Below are 17,333 nucleotides of genomic sequence, written 5' to 3' on the forward strand. Positions count from 1 at the left end.
TTACTTCCCTTCTACGTGACTTTACCGAAAGAACCAAGAATATTAAACAGACTTTTCGGTCAAGTGCTGTTAGCGAGCAGCTATTAAGGCGAATCTGGGTCGACGGGTTCATAGCGCAGCGCGCGATCCGCTACACTACACACACACTGATACAGATTTACCCTACACACACACACACTGATACACCTTTACCACCACACACCCCTGCTTATGACCCAGATACTCACTGTCATTATAGGGCACACACAAACACATTCACATCATTGATCTCTTGGTCGTCATCCCGTGCCTGTGCGGGCCCATCCATCATCATCATGAACCCACGAAGTGCACAGCGCACGCACGACAATCCAGATTGCGGTAGCAACATCGCTCAGGCTGGACTGGCGTGACACATTACGCGTATTCGTAAAGGAACGTAGGTCTCAACAACACACTGATCCCAACCACACGACCCCCCACCTCCCCATGGCCAACGCTCATTTGCGGACGGCAAGTGCCGACAGATGTTGCCAAAGAGTCAATTCCCTTCCCCGGGGTGTCCTCTTCCTCCGCAAGAGGCAATCTCTTTACCCCCCCACCCCCCACCGTGAGTGTCGAGGGACTCTGTCTAATTATGTAATTGTCAGATCGACTTTGACTGAGTTGAGACGACGTGAGGGATGGTCGCAGTGGTTATGCGCTGCTGCTTCTGCTGCGGCTGATGTCACGTCTGAGATTGTTATTTTGTGTTTCCCGTCACAGTTGCTGAGCACGGCAACCCAAGGGCCCAGCAACAAACAGAACCACGCCGTCCGTTCTCCTCCAGAGGTCTCGAACGCCAAGGGCCCAGCAACAAACAGAACCACGCCGTCCGTTCTCCTCCAGAGGTCTCGAACGCCAAGGGCCCAGCAACAAACAGAACCACGCCGTCCGTTCTCCTCCAGAGGTCTCGAACGCCAAGGGCCCAGCAACAAACAGAACCACGCCGTCCGTTCTCCTCCAGAGGTCTCGAACGCCAAGGGCCCAGCAACAAACAGAACCACGCCGTCCGTTCTCCTCCAGAGGTCTCGAACGCCAAGGGCCCAGCAACAAACAGAACCACGCCGTCCGTTCTCCTCCAGAGGTCTCGAACGCCAAGGGCCCAGCAACAAACAGAACCACGCCGTCCGTTCTCCTCCAGAGGTCTCGAACGCCAAGGGCCCAGCAACAAACAGAACCACGCCGTCCGTTCTCCTCCAGAGGTCTCGAACGCCAAGGGCCCAGCAACAAACAGAACCACGCCGTCCGTTCTCCTCCAGAGGTCTCGAACGCCAAGGGCCCAGCAACAAACAGAACCACGCCGTCCGTTCTCCTCCAGAGGTCTCGAACGCCAAGGGCCCAGCAACAAACAGAACCACGCCGTCCGTTCTCCTCCAGAGGTCTCGAACGCCAAGGGCCCAGCAACAAACAGAACCACGCCGTCCGTTCTCCTCCAGAGGTCTCGAACGCCAAGGGCCCAGCAACGAGCGGCGCTGTTGAAGAAGAATCCCAGCAGAGTTTATCGAGTGCATTCGTATCCGGGCGGAAATTGTCACTCGATATTTTCCAGAATGCTGCTAGGCTGGCTTAGGGTCGGGGTTATCGGTGTAAGGCAGAGTGCAAAGTACGCCCATTCGTAATACTCCTTCATTAGTGTACCCTATATAACCGCCCTTAAAAGTAAATACCACGAGGACAAAAAATTGAGTCGAGATTCGATGCGGGCTTGCCAACATCATCACCGGCACGGCGTTGGGGACTGTCCGGTCTGGGGCACCACCACCCCACTGCCACTCCGCCGACGACGACGACGACTTTCTACTCCGGAGACGGCGGCCGAGGCATCGTCACGCCACGTCGCCCGCATCTCGAGCCACGCCGAGAGCGTGTCGCCTTGGAGTCCCTCGTGGCCCCTCGTGGTCCCTGCGTAACAGTGGCGCGCGTTCTGGGTGTGCGCCGTTACCCCTTTCGCGCGTCCCTATTCGGCGGAAGCGTCGCTCGATCGCCTCTGCGGCAGGCGAAGGTAACGACCGCAGCCCTTCGCGGTGGATGCGTGCTGAGGGCGGGCAGGGTGGCTGTCTCGGAGTGAGCTGGGGGTCACTTGGGGGGCGGGGCGGGGGGGGGACACCACTGCCCCTCCCCTCAAAACAATCAACGCTGTACATCCCTCTGGGGAGCGTGCTCGCCGTGGCGTCTGCAGAGTGGAAATGTCTCCCCCCCCCCCCTCTTCATTTTGAACAGAAAATGAGCAATATGCCGCGCGCGTTATAAAACCCAAGCAAGTGGCTCCCTTTTGGCCAAAATTAGGTCAGGAAGGTTCCCTCGGAGGGTATGCGAGGATAATAATTTGAACTTGGAACGCTCCGCACAATATTAACCCCCTCTGGAATAAAGAGAGAGAGAGAACGACTTGGAGGAGCGAGGGAACCACGGACGAGCGGGAAAGGCGGGCAGCGTCGCGGCGAACCGGTGCCAAATTCACCCCCAAGCTCTGTGATCCTATCTCTATATTAAGGTGTTAAAGGGCAATTACTGAGCGTGTGTACACGCGGGTGGAAACCGGAGCACCCCGAGAAAATCCACATGTGAGAGGGAGCAACGCTCTATCCCATACAGATGGAGCCCACATGTTGCAGTGCCACCCTCTCTGGGGAATGCATGGTACGGGGCAATATATCAAAACGTGACGTTAATTTCTCGCGTTCTCTCGCTAGTTTTTATTGCAGAAATGTAAACATATCGCTTTTTTGAACTGCTCCAGCCCATTGAGTGTCAGTGTTAATGTTTTCAATACAGTAGAATTTGAGAGCTGAAATAGCATGGTAATTGCTGTTATTGTGGCTTTTTAGATATCAGTGCTTTACATTTTAAGAGCCCACGTGAACTGAATGTTCTCAAATGTGTTTTTTTTAAGTATGGTAATTTTGATTTAGTCGTGCGGCGAGCTAAAACGCATGTTCTCGTCATAATAAATCACATTAGCATGTTCAGGTAATAACATCCCGATGAAATTTAAGTCGAAGATTGAAGAAGATGTGAAGCTATATTGCCAGGATGGCCATGGGATATTGGGATTTCCTTATTCGAAGCCTGGCAGCTGTGCAAGAGAAGTAACATGACGCACAATTCATTCAATTTAAATGAATATTTTTGCATTTTATGTATTTCTTCCCGCAAGTAGATGAGCATTTTACTCATCTAAATATATTGCGTGCTATACTCATGCACCCATTCAACATGGCATACGTTGTATTAGACATCGGTGTGCCACGGTGGCTAGGAGATGTTAACTACCTCGCCTGGTATGCAGGAGGGTCGTGGGTTCGATTCCAACCCTGACGCCTGCTGTATATTTGAAGTTTGCTTGTCCCCTCCCCATGGTCGCGTGGATTTTCCCCCAGGTCGTCTGGTTTTTCCCCTCCACATTTAGAATCGACATCACGCGTTTAGAGTCTATTTGGCTGCTTCAAATGTCCACGTGACAAGCCACTTCGTTGAGCTGTCATTTGTGGCCAGGTCGCTTCTGAAAACGAGCTACACAGCTCAGTGGGCCTTACCTGGTATGATAAAAAAACACAACAAGGAGGTGTCCAGGGCTGTGTCCAGAAGGCACAAGAAAATGAAGAGGATATATTCACTCAAAACAGAGGGAGAGGGCTCCATCACTTGTGTTGTTGTCTCAGACATGAAGAACAGGGCCGCGGCCACGTGACAATTCCAGTGGTTCGTCTATCCCCCCCCGCCGCACCTTATGCCGTATTGGCCATTGTGGTTGTTTTGATGACACTTCACCAGATCTACAAATCTGACTGTATTCGTGCGTACACGTTACTTGAATTTGGGCAACCCTTGTAAACGTGTGAACGTTGTTAATCGTTGAACAAACCTTGTAAATGTTGACACTTGTCTGTTATTGAAGTACACCTTGCGTTTGTGTACGTGACTTCTTCTGATTGGGCACATATTGCAAATTTGAATACACGTGACATGTAATTGGGTACACCTTGTAAATATGTGCGCGTGGTTGTATTTGGGTGCACCATGTAAATGTGTGCGCGTGGTTTGTATTTGGGTGCACCATGTAAATGTGTGCGCGTGGTTTGTAATTGGGTGCACCATGTAAATGTGTGCGCGTGGTTTGCAATTGGGTGCACCATGTAAATGTGTGCGCGTGGTTTGTATTTGGGTGCACCATGTAAATGTGTGCGCGTGGTTTGTAATTGGGTGCACCATGTAAATGTGTGCGCGTGGTTTGTAATTGGGTGCACCATGTAAATGTGTGCGTGTGGTTTGCAATTGGGTGCACCATGTAAATGTGTGCGTGTGGTTTGTATTTGGGTGCACCATGTAAATGTGTGCGCGTGGTTTGTATTTGGGTGCACCATGTAAATGTGTGCGCGTGGCTTGTAATTGGGTACACCATGTAAATGTGTGCGCATGGTTTGTATTTGGGTGCACCATGTAAATGTGTGCGTGTGGTTGTATTTGGGTGCACCATGTAAATGTGTGCGCGTGGTTTGTATTTGGGTGCACCATGTAAATGTGTGCGCGTGGTTGTATTTGGGTGCACCATGTAAATGTGTGCGCGTGGTTGTATTTGGGTGCACCATGTAAATGTGTGCGCGTGGTTGTATTTGGGTGCACCATGTAAATGTGTGCGCGTGGTTGTATTTGGGTGCACCATGTAAACGTGTGCGCGTGGTTGTATTTGGGTGCACCATGTAAATGTGTGCGCGTGGTTGTATTTGGGTGCACCATGTAAACGTGTGCGCGTGGTTTGTATTTGGGTGCACCATGTAAATGTGTGCGCGTGGTTGTATTTGGGTGCACCATGTAAATGTGTGCGCGTGGTTTGTATTTGGGTGCACCATGTAAATGTGTGCGCGTGGTTTGTATTTGGGTGCACCATGTAAATGTGTGCGCGTGGTTTGTATTTGGGTGCACCATGTAAATGTGTGCGCGTGGTTTGTATTTGGGTGCACCATGTAAATGTGTGCGCGTGGTTGTATTTGGGTGCACCATGTAAATGTGTGCGCGTGGTTGTATTTGGGTGCACCATGTAAATGTGTGCGCGTGGTTTGTATTTGGGTGCACCATTAAATGTGTGCGTGTGGTTTGTATTTGGGTGCACCATGTAAATGTGTGCGCGTGGTTTGTATTTGGGTGCACCATGTAAATGTGTGCGCGTGGCTTGTAATTGGGTGCACCATGTAAATGTGTGCGTGTGGTTGTATTGGGTGCACCATGTAAATGTGTGCGCGTGGTTTGTATTTGGGTGCACCATGTAAATGTGTGCGCGTGGTTTGTATTTGGGTGCACCATGTAAATGTGTGCGCGTGGTTGTATTTGGGTGCACCATGTAAATGTGTGCGCGTGGTTGTATTTGGGTGCACCATGTAAATGTGTGCGCGTGGTTGTATTTGGGTGCACCATGTAAATGTGTGCGCGTGGTTGTATTTGGGTGCACCATGTAAATGTGTGCGCGTGGTTGTATTTGGGTGCACCATGTAAATGTGTGCGCGTGGTTGTATTTGGGTGCACCATGTAAACGTGTGCGCGTGGTTTGTATTTGGGTGCACCATGTAAATGTGTGCGCGTGGTTGTATTTGGGTGCACCATGTAAATGTGTGCGCGTGGTTTGTATTTGGGTGCACCATGTAAACGTGTGCGCGTGGTTGTATTTGGGTGCACCATGTAAACGTGTGCGCGTGGTTGTATTTGGGTGCACCATGTAAATGTGTGCGCGTGGTTTGTATTTGGGTGCACCATGTAAACGTGTGCGCGTGGTTGTATTTGGGTGCACCATGTAAACGTGTGCGCGTGGTTGTAATTGGGTGCACCATGTAAATGTGTTCGCGTGGTTGTATTTGGGTGCACCATGTAAATGTGTTGCCATGGGCACGGCGCCACGTGCGTGCCGTGCCCATGGCAACGGGAAGGACGCCGCGGCCCGCACTCGCCTCGCGGCGGCCTCCAACAACCCCGTTGAGTGCGCGCACGTCAATGTGCACCTAGCCTGGCACCAGCGCCGTGGGGACGTCACCGCCGCTTGTTGTTGTTTGTGTGTGTAAGTAAAGTGTGCGTGGTGTGTGTGTGTTGTGTGTGAGGGTGTTAGTGTGGAGTGTGTGTGTTAGCTTGTGTAAACGAGTGAGTGTGCGTCCATTGAAAGTGCACCTAGCCTGGCACAAACACTGCGGCGACGTGGACGTCACCGCGAATGGCATCTTTTGTTGTACGTGGCGAGTTTCATTCCCGTTCACGGCTAACAGCAGCGAGTGACGTCTGAACCGGTCGTAGCTGTGCCTCCCTTAGGTCTACGCAGCCTCAAATGAGTACCTGGCGCTGTGTGTAAAACATGAGCACTGGGGAGACAAAGGCGGCCGGGCATAGCGCCGGAAATAGTCCACTGTATTCTCGAGTACCGCTCAAAGCACCTGCCGTCACAACGCGTCGAAGTGTATGTGATTGTGTCTGCTGTGATTGTGTTTGCGAGGATGCAATGTGCACCTAGCCTGGCACAAGAGCTGATTGTGTGATTCCTGCAGTAGGTGTAAGAGTAACGTCTATGTCAGATGAACGCCGTGCATTCATATTGCGCGTACGATAGTGTGAGCTATGTGACGTGATTAATGATCTTGCGATTGTCAGAGCATGCAACACCACGGCACAGGTGAAGAGGAGAATGGTATTCGTGTGCCCTTGATTGCGAGTTGTATCGTGTGTCATGTGTGACGTTATGATTGCATGTCGGACGCATGTTTGCATGTAGTATGTGTGTTGACATTATTGCGCACCGTACGTCGCCAAACGTGTTCGTCGGAGGTGCGGGAGAGGGACACACTAAACACACAGAGTAGTTCTAAAGACATTAGTTTGAGTTAAAAGTGCCAAGCTCCAGTGGCTTCCTAACATCGGAAGGAAGAGCGTTCCAGACGGCCGCGATTGTGATCGTGTGATTGTGCTGCTACCAGCATTGAGATATGTTGTATGTGTCTGATAGTGGTGTGTTGTATGGGTGTCACGTGCAGTAGGTTGCGATAATAGGGTAAGCGTTGTATGTTTTGTACATTAGTCGCTGTGTGTGTGTTTTATGTGATTGTAGTACAATTGTGGCTGTTGTATGATCTTCGCATGAACGTTGTATGATTATTTTATGTTGTACGATTATTACACACACGTCGTGTGATGTGTGATCGTTTATTGAATGGGAGCATATGTGTAATGTACAGTCCAACAATTCGCTGACCAGCGTGGTGAAGTATGTCCAAATAATCCCCACGACCCACGAGAAGCGGGGAAAGAACCTCATCAAGCGGTTGAATTGACAAACAATGTGTGCACATTGTGTGATCGTTGTGCCACCCTCACCTGTTTGTGTTCACAGTTTGACCTCCGTCCCGTGCGTGGGGTCACGATGATGAATCGCGCTGTGAGCAGAGCGAGGAGAGATGGGGCCTCCAGGAGCCCAAGCACAGGTGACGGGGGACTGAGAGGGAATCAAAGCTGAATGCGCACACACAACACACGGCCAACGAGAGCCGGTGGACAATCAAATTAGCTGCTGAGGCCACAATGCCGTCAGGGGCACCGCACGTACATACGCTGAACTTCTCTCGCACCGTACGGAGCCAACCATGCTGATCCGTGGCGCGGCACGGTGTACCATTGGCACTGGTATCATGCAAGCACCTCCGATTAGCACGGTCGGCTACGTACTGTGCAAGAGAAGTTCTACACACAAGCGGTAGATTGCAGGGAAACCAAAAACAGGTGCAGAGACACCGATACGAGTCAACGTAGAAACTGAATCTCAGAGAGGGTGACATTCATAGAGACATAGCTACACAGAGACAGACACAGAGAAACAGAAGAAAGGCAGAGAGACCGGTAACTGAGACGGAGGCAAAAACACAGAAATACACAGAGTAATATCGACGGTCTTAGAGGCACGCACAGAGAGACAGCGGCCACGATCCCTCAAGCAGGGAATGTTAGACACAGACACGATCCCTCAATCGTGGAATGTTAGACACAGACTCGGCAGCGCACACACTTCGTGGAATGTTAGACACAGATCGGCAGCGCACACACTTCGTGGCTGGGTGATCACGGCAGCCGCCCAATGTCCAGAGCCGTGAAGGGCACAGGGAAATGTCAGAGGGGCACAAGCTGTGTGCGAAGGAAGACTCCACACGTATGACAACAAACGAACATGCAACGATTTTAATATTCGTATGGGGATGTAACACACATGGGAGTAATGTCCAGCGATCGATTGCTCGCACGGGGAATGGCTGTTCGTAGAGGGAATGAATGCTCACATTTTGGTAGTCCAAGCAGGCATACACATGTTGGACGTGAATAGACAAACCAAGATGTAGCATTTAACACAGTGCGATGAAAGCTCCCATATTCCAAGCACAATGGTGACCTGCACATTGAATTGTGACAAAAAAGAAAGTAATTTGACACTGTTGTGTTATGGACTATGTGACCTACTTCTCATCCACTATGATTCCAGGTGATACTTCACACAATGCAGTACACGCTGTACCTACAATTGTGCAGACAAATGCACATTTTATGCTTGTATTTTAAGCCACAGGGATGAAAATGATGCGATTTAGAATCTGACCATGCAGCGTGTAAAAGCACATGCTTCTTACAAGCTGTGGGGGAAAATTGCATAGTTATCTGGATAGATTTCTATTCAAATGTTTTGAATGTTCATTTTGAAATGATCATTCGTGGGAAAAAACCCACACTTTACAATGTGCGATGGTGTAGGTGTCTGCGGTTGTGCTGTACCGTTATAGCTGTCCGATCAGAGGGCTTCCCAGTGTCTTCATCACTAAGCAATGAGGGAAAATGCCCGAGGCGATATATTTGAGCCATTTAATCAAGATGTGAATGTGGCTTAATATCAGCAGGGCAAGTAACAGGGCAGTGTAGTTCACATATTCTACAAGGAGACATTTGTAAAGCAGTGATGGATTAAGCTGGCTCAAAACCTGTGCAATGCTTAGGACTGAGAGGTGAGCACTGCAGAATGAGATTGTTGGAGAAGCAGCAGAAGAAGATGGTGCTCTCGGTTGAGCAGAGTGTGGTGGTATTAGAAAATTAATGCTTAAATCGAGCCCATTTGTCATCACACACACGGATAGATTATGTTACGATGGAAATTATGCATCTTGCAACACTTGCGAATATTCAACTTCCCTCCGAAGATGAGTAGAGAAGTTGCAGTTTGATTTGAACTTTGGCAAATCGTGGCTGGTGATGCATAACACTTTAAAATAAGCTATGCATCACCAGAAGTGTTTTGAAGGAGGACGCCGGAAACCATCACTGTCTGTCATGGTCACTTGATGCAACAATCCCATGTCTCTTCTGCACGGGAGCTGATGTTGTTACTCGAGCTCTCAGAGTCGATGCCCTGTCGGTTGCATTCCCTCTTTTGGCTGCCATTCCAACATTAGTCTCGACCACCAGCCATTATTTCCTAGAGCGACATGTCTTGCCCAAGTTCACGTCATTTCCTCACAGTCTTTATGACGTCTCTAACTTGTGTATGTTCTCCAATCCATGTGACCCGCTTCCTGTATATCAGCGTAAGTACAAGCATGCACCACCTCTCCATGCTTCTTTGCGCACTTTATCTTTTCTTCGATTTTCTTTGTCATTGTCCACGTTACCGATACATAGATCATAGCAGGCAATATATGTTGTATACTGATTTAAAAAAAACACTTTCCTCTCCAAGCATATTGGTGGTTTGCTGCTTTTAATTATGAAGTTCAACATTTTCAAGAGCACTCCGACCTGCTCTCGTTTACGTCTAAGTAAATTGATCGATCGACTTGCCACACCCTCTAAGAGTGGGAACGTTTTTGTTTTGTTTATTAATCGCGGTCAACTTTGCACGGTGTGCACAACACGGGAGTAATTGCTATTGCTGTGATGTTAAGAATGATTGGCAGTGTGTAAGATTGTTTGTTGCTGGTTTTATTGAGCCGAGTGAATGTTTAATCAGGCAAAGTGTCCAAAGGTGTGGAAGAGGGTGCAGGCTTTTGGTCCACTGCTGAAATCACATTGGAAAGCTGGCTTGCACACAGTCCGTGGTGATTGCATTTTATCAGAAGGTGAATGCGGTTGGGGGTTTGTGGAATTTATGAATTGAAGCAGAAAAAAGAATGCTGATGGAATGTCATCCGTCCATCAAGCCCATTTTCTTAGGCGATCGATGACAAGCTTGGTCATCGTCAAAATCACCAGCTGCGAAACAGCCAGTGTGGTTTAGTAAGAAGAAAAGAAGTAAATAATACGTCTCTATCAAACAATAGCAGCTGACAAGCCAGTCGATGGAAGGAGCCTCAATTTAGTTGTGGCGAGTAAAGGCACCTGGTCAGCCTATTACAAAATAACTTCGCAATTTAGTAGCAATAAGGTGAATGCAAGACAATATTTGGACTAAGATGGGTTGGTACAATTTGCTTGTATAAAACTAAGTTAATCTAATCTCACTAAATATTCTCATGCTGACACAACCATAAAAAAATCACCAATGCTGGATTGAGTATTTCTGGTGACCACGTGACTCCGTTCTGCCAATCGGTGTACTTCATACAATGGGCACGCATTTCAAACCAGGTTTGGAAAACGTTGCATGTTGCAACGAAACTATTTACGAAGTGTTACTTCTTCCTGTATTAAATGGATGTGTGTTTGAACATCTAAACACCCCCTGTTTTATTGCCAGAAAGGGTAAAACCTATTCTTATTTGTAAAACGTTGACGTAAGCCACACTATAGCATGAAAGTTGCTATGTTTAACTTTGTTCTTACGCACATGCGCTAATTGACCTAGTACAGCCAGTAATTGGAAGAAAAAAAAGACTTTGCAAAAAGTATTTTGTCGACTATTTGCGCAAACATTATAAAGATCAGGGCACTGATATTCGTAAGCGGTCTGGTAAGTTTCAAAGCAATTAATCACGGGTCTTTGTAGTCTTCATGGAAACGGAGTTTCTCAGATGAATATACTATTTCCTGTGCATAGCGATAAGTAGGCTACAATTGCTTTCAAAGCGACAGCAACAACAACAACAAATATGAAAAGATTGAACACCTCCCCCTCCCCCCGCTGTGTTTAAACTATTTATTTTGGCAGTCATCCGGTGGAAGTTGACATAAAACAACAACAGCAGCAGATAAAATGACGCACACACATTGTGATACTATGCTGAATACAAATACTTACAAAAAACCCAATAATGACATCCTAAAAATACATGCTGGTAAATTGTTCGCCGGGTGCCCTTTGATCTCATCAGTGAAACATTGACTAGATGGAGGTTTCTTATTTTGCTCCGTCACTCAGTTTTGCTGCCTCTGCTTGGGCTATGGGCACAAAGCCACGTGACAGTTATCAGCCTACAGCGGGTTCAGAGAAGCAGCACCATCTTTGGTAATTGTAGTTGTAATTGGAGTGTTTCTGGCTCAATCGCTCTTCTGTTCAAGAGGGGAGACAGAATTGAGGTGAAGAATTCAAGGCCCATAGGTATATGCCATTACTATGGATATTTGTATTGACACTGGGAGTTATTTACTGAGAGTTTGATTGGAGAAATAAAGGCATCAGTGGTGAAAGTATTAACCATGTCAGATTGAACAATGTCATTATCATAATAGCTGATGGTAATGGATGACGGATAATGATTGAAGGACTTCAAGAGGGCTGTAAAGTGAGGCTCAATATAAATGCGAGGTGAAAGAAAAGTCACGCTGAAGAAAAGAGAATCATTGTCGGAGAGACACGGCTGTATAACACAGCAGCGTATGTGCTCGTGGACCAGGAAACAATCATTGGTAACACCACGATAAACTAGAGAGGTAGGCAAGAGTAGGATGGGGTTCTTTTGGAAGTAACTTGACAATGAAAAGTGGCATCCCATTGTGCGGAAACATTTTCAGTCGGTGCAAATTACCTGCCACGACATGGATCAAAACCATGGACTGTGGCAAAATGCACGGAACAAAAGCAGAAATGTACACAATGAACATGGAGAGATGCATCCTGGGTATGACACCGAGAGACACGCATGGATCAGAGGACAAAAACAGCGTTGCTTGTGCAGGGCACATCACTCGTAGAGATGATGGTCGATAGACTGACGAAGACATGGCAGTGCAAGAGGAGAGTGTGTCCATCCGTGAGTGTGTGTGCGTGTGTGGGGAGCGGTGGTGTAGCGGTTAGCGCTACGCTGCACTCGCTAATAGCGCCTCGCTATATGGAGGGTTTTTGTGCGTGTCTGTGCATGCATAGCTCTTCTGGAAATGGTTTTTCATCTGCTTTAAGACAGTGAATTTAAACGTTCGTGTGTTTTCTCCGCAGTTTTGGACAAACGCAAAGCAGCTATCAAGCCTTCGCTGGAAGAAGTGACGACACCCATCCTGGAGGAATCTGCCAGCAGTCACATCTTGAGTGGGGATGACATTCAGGCCTTGGCAGTGCTTAGGGAAGACCTGGCAAAGGTAAACCGACCGGCGGAGATGATTATAAGATGATGACGACAATGATGCTGATGGTGGTGGTGTTGACTAACGCGACTTTATTACGATGTCAGGGATTACAACGCATCTGTGAAGGTAAGGAGCAATATTTAAACCTTATTCACCAGATGCTTCAGATACTGCAATAACGCTTGATTTATTGTGATATATGAAAATACGTCACGGAAAGAAACAATGATTTTCCTGAGTAGTTAGTAATAATATACCTATTCTTTGGGTCTTTCGGTAAAGCCACGTAGATAGAAAAAATCATCAAAATAATAATAATATCACGACGTTTCGATCGCAACACAAGCAATCGTCTTTTTTCACCTGAAGGAACGTTGCAAGGGTTGATACGGATGCACATTTGGCGCTGCATCTTACACTGCATCATGCATTCAACGCTTTCTAAGGTGTTGCTTAAAGATCAAGTAAATGGAAGCGTAGGAAGAAAATGGAGTGACAAGAGTTTGAAACGAGAGAGGGGTCCTTTGTGCACATGCTCTCAGGCGCACATGGATCAACAGGCTTCTAAAATGTTCATTTGATCCTTGCAATGCGTGCTAATATGAGATGACTCTTTGTGAACAGTTGCAGTGGCATTCTTGCCCCATGAACCACTGACTGCAGCCTTGCACTATTTTCAATGACACCAGAAAATGTAGCTGTTATCGTTTGGGATGTTTACAGGCTGACAAAGTGATTGATTATGTGAGCCTATAACATTTAGGATGGATATTTTGATATGTGTCAAAATATTGGCACTACCCTAATACTCGATGGGGAATGGTGGTGCAGTTTCTCGAAGGGCTAGAGAGCGGCATCTGAATGGGTTCTGCGCCGCTCATTCATTAACTCAAACGAATCGGCATGGTGAAGCACGGTCTAATAACCTCCACGGACGACATGGCGTTGGTGCGAGGCCTTCATTCAGCAGCGGAATTCCAGACCCCATGAGCAGCAGCAGATAAGGAGCGACCCCCCATTTTAGAGGTCAGTCAGTAGAGAGTTTTGGCAAAAGACCTTGGTGGCTGGAGTGGAGAGAGATCAAAGGGGAGTCGAGTGAGAGGAGGGCGGCTATACGCAGGGATGAGTCCATGGAAGATCTGAAAGCTGACCTGAAGATGGTGTACATATATACTCTCTGTAAAGTGTTTTGTTTTGAGTGTATCTGCATGATCCATATACATTGTTACACACCGCCTGTATAATGTACTGTGTTACAAAAAAAACACATTTCAAATGCAGTTCACATTTGCCAAGTACTGTTTTGTGATTTTCATAGCAATATAGTAAATGGTATGGAAATTTAGTTGTTCACTTCACAGTGCTGTCAATATTAAAGCAACCTCTGGAATACTGCCAGCAAAGAGCTTTAAAAGATAATGCATGTGCTTCAGTGTCTTGTTCTCGTTTGAAAATATTTCAGTCGGCTACAGCGCGTAAATGTGCTTGTGCGCACGTGCGTGCATGCGTGTGTCTGTGTGCGATAGGGGGAGCGGTGGCGCAGTGGTCGGCGTAGTTTTACAAACCCAGCAGTTTGATGTGATTCACGGCCATAGCTCGTATCAGCGTCAGGTGAATTCTGAATTGATCCTCGGCCTCCTCAACTCAACCTTAAATGAGGGCCTGGCACATCAGCACTGGAAAGACAAAATCAGCCTGGCATGGTCCTCGCCACGCCACCGCTCATGCACCACTCAAGCCTTAATATGTGCTCGCTAATACCACGTGGCACCTAATTATTCAAGGCTCTCCGGACAATGTATTAGCACCTGTTTATCCGAGGCTTTTGAAGCTGCCATATTTTAATGCGATGGGTGGATTAATGTGGCCTGACTGCTGATGCCATGCTGGATTTGTGGGTGTACGCGATGCATGCGAGAGCAATCTCGGCTTATGTTCTGACAGAACGCTGTGTGTATTGTGATGCAGTCATTTATACTGGAATCTAATTTATTTTAGGAAATCCTCATTGATTCTTGAGATATAGTGTTAGGGTTAGGGACCTGCATTAGTATGTTTGCCCAGTGCAATTTTAAGGTGTGTTTGACATCTGGTAGGAAACCAGATAATTCGAAAACAATCCACAAAAAAATCCACGTGTTTATAAACTGCAGCAGCTGCACATTTGAGACTGAGTTAACCTACATGAGGCCCAGCATGGGCTTTCATAGCAATTGCTGCCAATGTTAATAGTGGCCAGGAATAGAACGACTGTGCCATGTTGTGCTCATCCAAATGAGAAATACCACGCACATTACCCGCCACCGCCTCCCCAAAATACAATACGATTTGTATTTAAATGTCATTGAAGTGCAACTGCATCTCAAGATGCCGTACGAAATAGCAAGACACTGATCCTGTTAAAGTTGGGGTCAAGCAGCCATGGAGGTCATAGTCAAGTAGCCTCGGGGGTTCATGAAGGCTATTAATTCAGGTGTAAAGATGCATGCATGTATTGATTGCATTATCGCTCGGTGTTTGCTCAATGATGAACAGTGAACACATTTTTTTCGGTACGTGGCTTTACCGAAAGACCCAAAGAATATGAATTCCTGCAGTCAAGAAAACTTTAAGTCAAGAGTGAACAATTTGTTATGTCTATCTTTTCTTAGTTCGTTTATTCTTGTGCCGAGCTACAGAGTGATTCTCGCTCAGATTTAAATACATTATCAACATTGACTTTCGACAGGATTTCAATTGCTACTGGGAAATATAAGCCACTGGGAAATACAATTAGCAAGCATTATCCATACATTTTTAGACTCGCTGATTTCTTTCCCTGATTCATTAAAGAGAGGTTCTTTGTGTTCTGTGTGGCGTGCTAATGAGTGGTTCTGGCAAAGCCCTGTTTTAGGTTGTGTATCAGCGGTCTTCATTAATCAGCCCGCTCGGCAGATGCAACTCGCTTGCTGCTCATGCCTGGCATTCTGCCACAGTTTTAATGTGGCACCAAGAAGATGGATTTTAGTGTGCGTTGAGTTCATCCATTGGCCAAGTGGCTAAATTGAGTGTTTGGTGTAAAACTTGCCAAGCAGTTTATTACCATTATGAATTCTCGCTTCTGATTGCGGTCTACTCTTGTTGCTTTATTTGTGCAAGTCAAACTGGCAGTGGAGCAGCGCTCATCTCCTTTGGTGGCTTTGAGCCAGTGGCGGATATTCCTCATTCCCATGACAGTCTCTGCATGGGATGAACACCATTGACTTACGGGTTTCTTTAAAACACAACGTCAACGTTCCTAGATGTTGCACAGCAGTTTAGCTTGTGCGTATGATATCCGCTTGTTGTTTTTTTCCTGCTGAAGTGCGATCTTGCCTCGTGACACGAATAATTGAGCAATGTGAAAGTGATTAACCCCTTGTTCCATTGCCACCTACAGATTATTCCATCGGCACAAAGACTCCCTTCCCTATGGGGGTTGCTGGCCACTGTTTAAGAAAAGAATGACCCATAGCTCGGGGTAGACATTTAATTGTACATCGGGGCTGGCAAAAAATATCCCTCGCACTCCGCCCACGCGGCTCGCCAGGTCTATCACTAGCGATGCGCAAAGGCCACCTTCACGCATAGTGGGGCTGAGTGTCCAACATTTAATTGTACAGCGTGACTCGCTAAAAATAGCCCTCGCACTCCGCCCATGCGACCCGCCAGGCCTCTCACTCGGCTATGCGCAAAGGCCACCTTTACGCACAGTGAGCCGAGTGTCCAACATTTAATTGTGGTCACATGCACGTGGCCTTCGGGAAGGATATTCCAATGAAAAACACCTCCAATTTGACCAGTGCCCGTGGAATTAATCGCACGGATGGTGTACTCTATCTGCACCGCGAATGACCTTTTGTCACTCGGAACAAAAATGTCTGCAAATCTGTGTCATGTGGCCATGCCCTGAGGCTAGCATAAGCATTTAGTGCTGCCTAATACGTCCGAGTTTGTAGCTGTCCATCTGCGCTAATTGAGGCAGGTTTTGACACGCCTACGTCGTCCGCACATGAGCCCCGCGCGTCTGTGTCGTTTAATTGTCGCGTGATTATTTTTTTATTTTTTGTAAAACATTTCCTGCAGATTTTAGCTGAGTTTGGAACACATGGCGGACGAACGCGTTGTAATTGTAAACCACGGCGCTGTCCGTTCGTAGTAATGTAAAACAATTCCGTTTACTCTTGAGACCAGTTCAAGCACCTCCGACTAGCACGGTTGGCTACGTACGGTGTGAAAGCAAAGTTCTACACACATCCTGATGTATGATTGTTCGTATGCTTCATTTATTGTTTTATTATGCATGCTAGGTCGGTTTACATGTGCAATGCAATGTTGTATGACACCTATATGCGTCCGAGTCTCAAAGCGCTGCACAGAAACAATGGGCTTTCTTTTTCGAGGCAGTCGGTCACGAGGCAGAGGGTGTTTCTCGCTCGGAGCATAGACTCCACTACATTCATACCAAATGTCAGCTCTCTAGCCCTTCGAGAAAATCATCACAATGAACATCAGTCACTCGCAACCAGTTATATCTAATTTATTGCAGCCCTTGTCCAACCGCGTCTTGATGGCATAGACATATGGAGAATAGCATCACAATGTCTTAATATGTGTGACCTCATAAATCACTCTCCCTCGCTGGCCTCTCTGTGTACTGTGAAGAAGGGTCATTGCTCAAAATGTCACCGATTGTATAAAAAAAGTTTTAATGTTGAGTTTTAATTGTTATTTGTGCCTGTGCACCACTGCCAATTCACTATCGGCAACATGTATATCTCATTATGCGTTGC

At 47.1% G+C, this 17,333-nt stretch overlaps 1 protein-coding gene across 2 annotated transcripts in view; it reads left to right on the forward strand.

Moving 5' to 3' along the window:
• The first annotated feature begins 5,925 nt into the window (after window positions 1-5,925).
• The window catches only part of MYCBPAP (MYCBP associated protein), an 85,349-nt gene continuing 73,941 nt past the window's right edge, over window positions 5,926-17,333 (forward strand). For both annotated transcript variants that reach the window (XM_061559176.1, XM_061559186.1), the window contains exons 1-3: window positions 5,926-6,067; window positions 7,385-7,475; window positions 12,395-12,534. In XM_061559176.1, the coding sequence (XP_061415160.1) occupies window positions 7,415-7,475; window positions 12,395-12,534 (201 nt within the window). In that variant the 5' untranslated portion in view covers window positions 5,926-6,067; window positions 7,385-7,414. The remainder of the gene's footprint in view (window positions 6,068-7,384; window positions 7,476-12,394; window positions 12,535-17,333) is intronic.

The sequence above is a fragment of the Lethenteron reissneri genome, chromosome 3, assembly GCF_015708825.2.
Source record: "Lethenteron reissneri isolate LAM-NWPU_2019-01 chromosome 3, ASM1570882v1, whole genome shotgun sequence".
Taxonomy (NCBI): domain Eukaryota; kingdom Metazoa; phylum Chordata; class Hyperoartia; order Petromyzontiformes; family Petromyzontidae; genus Lethenteron; species Lethenteron reissneri.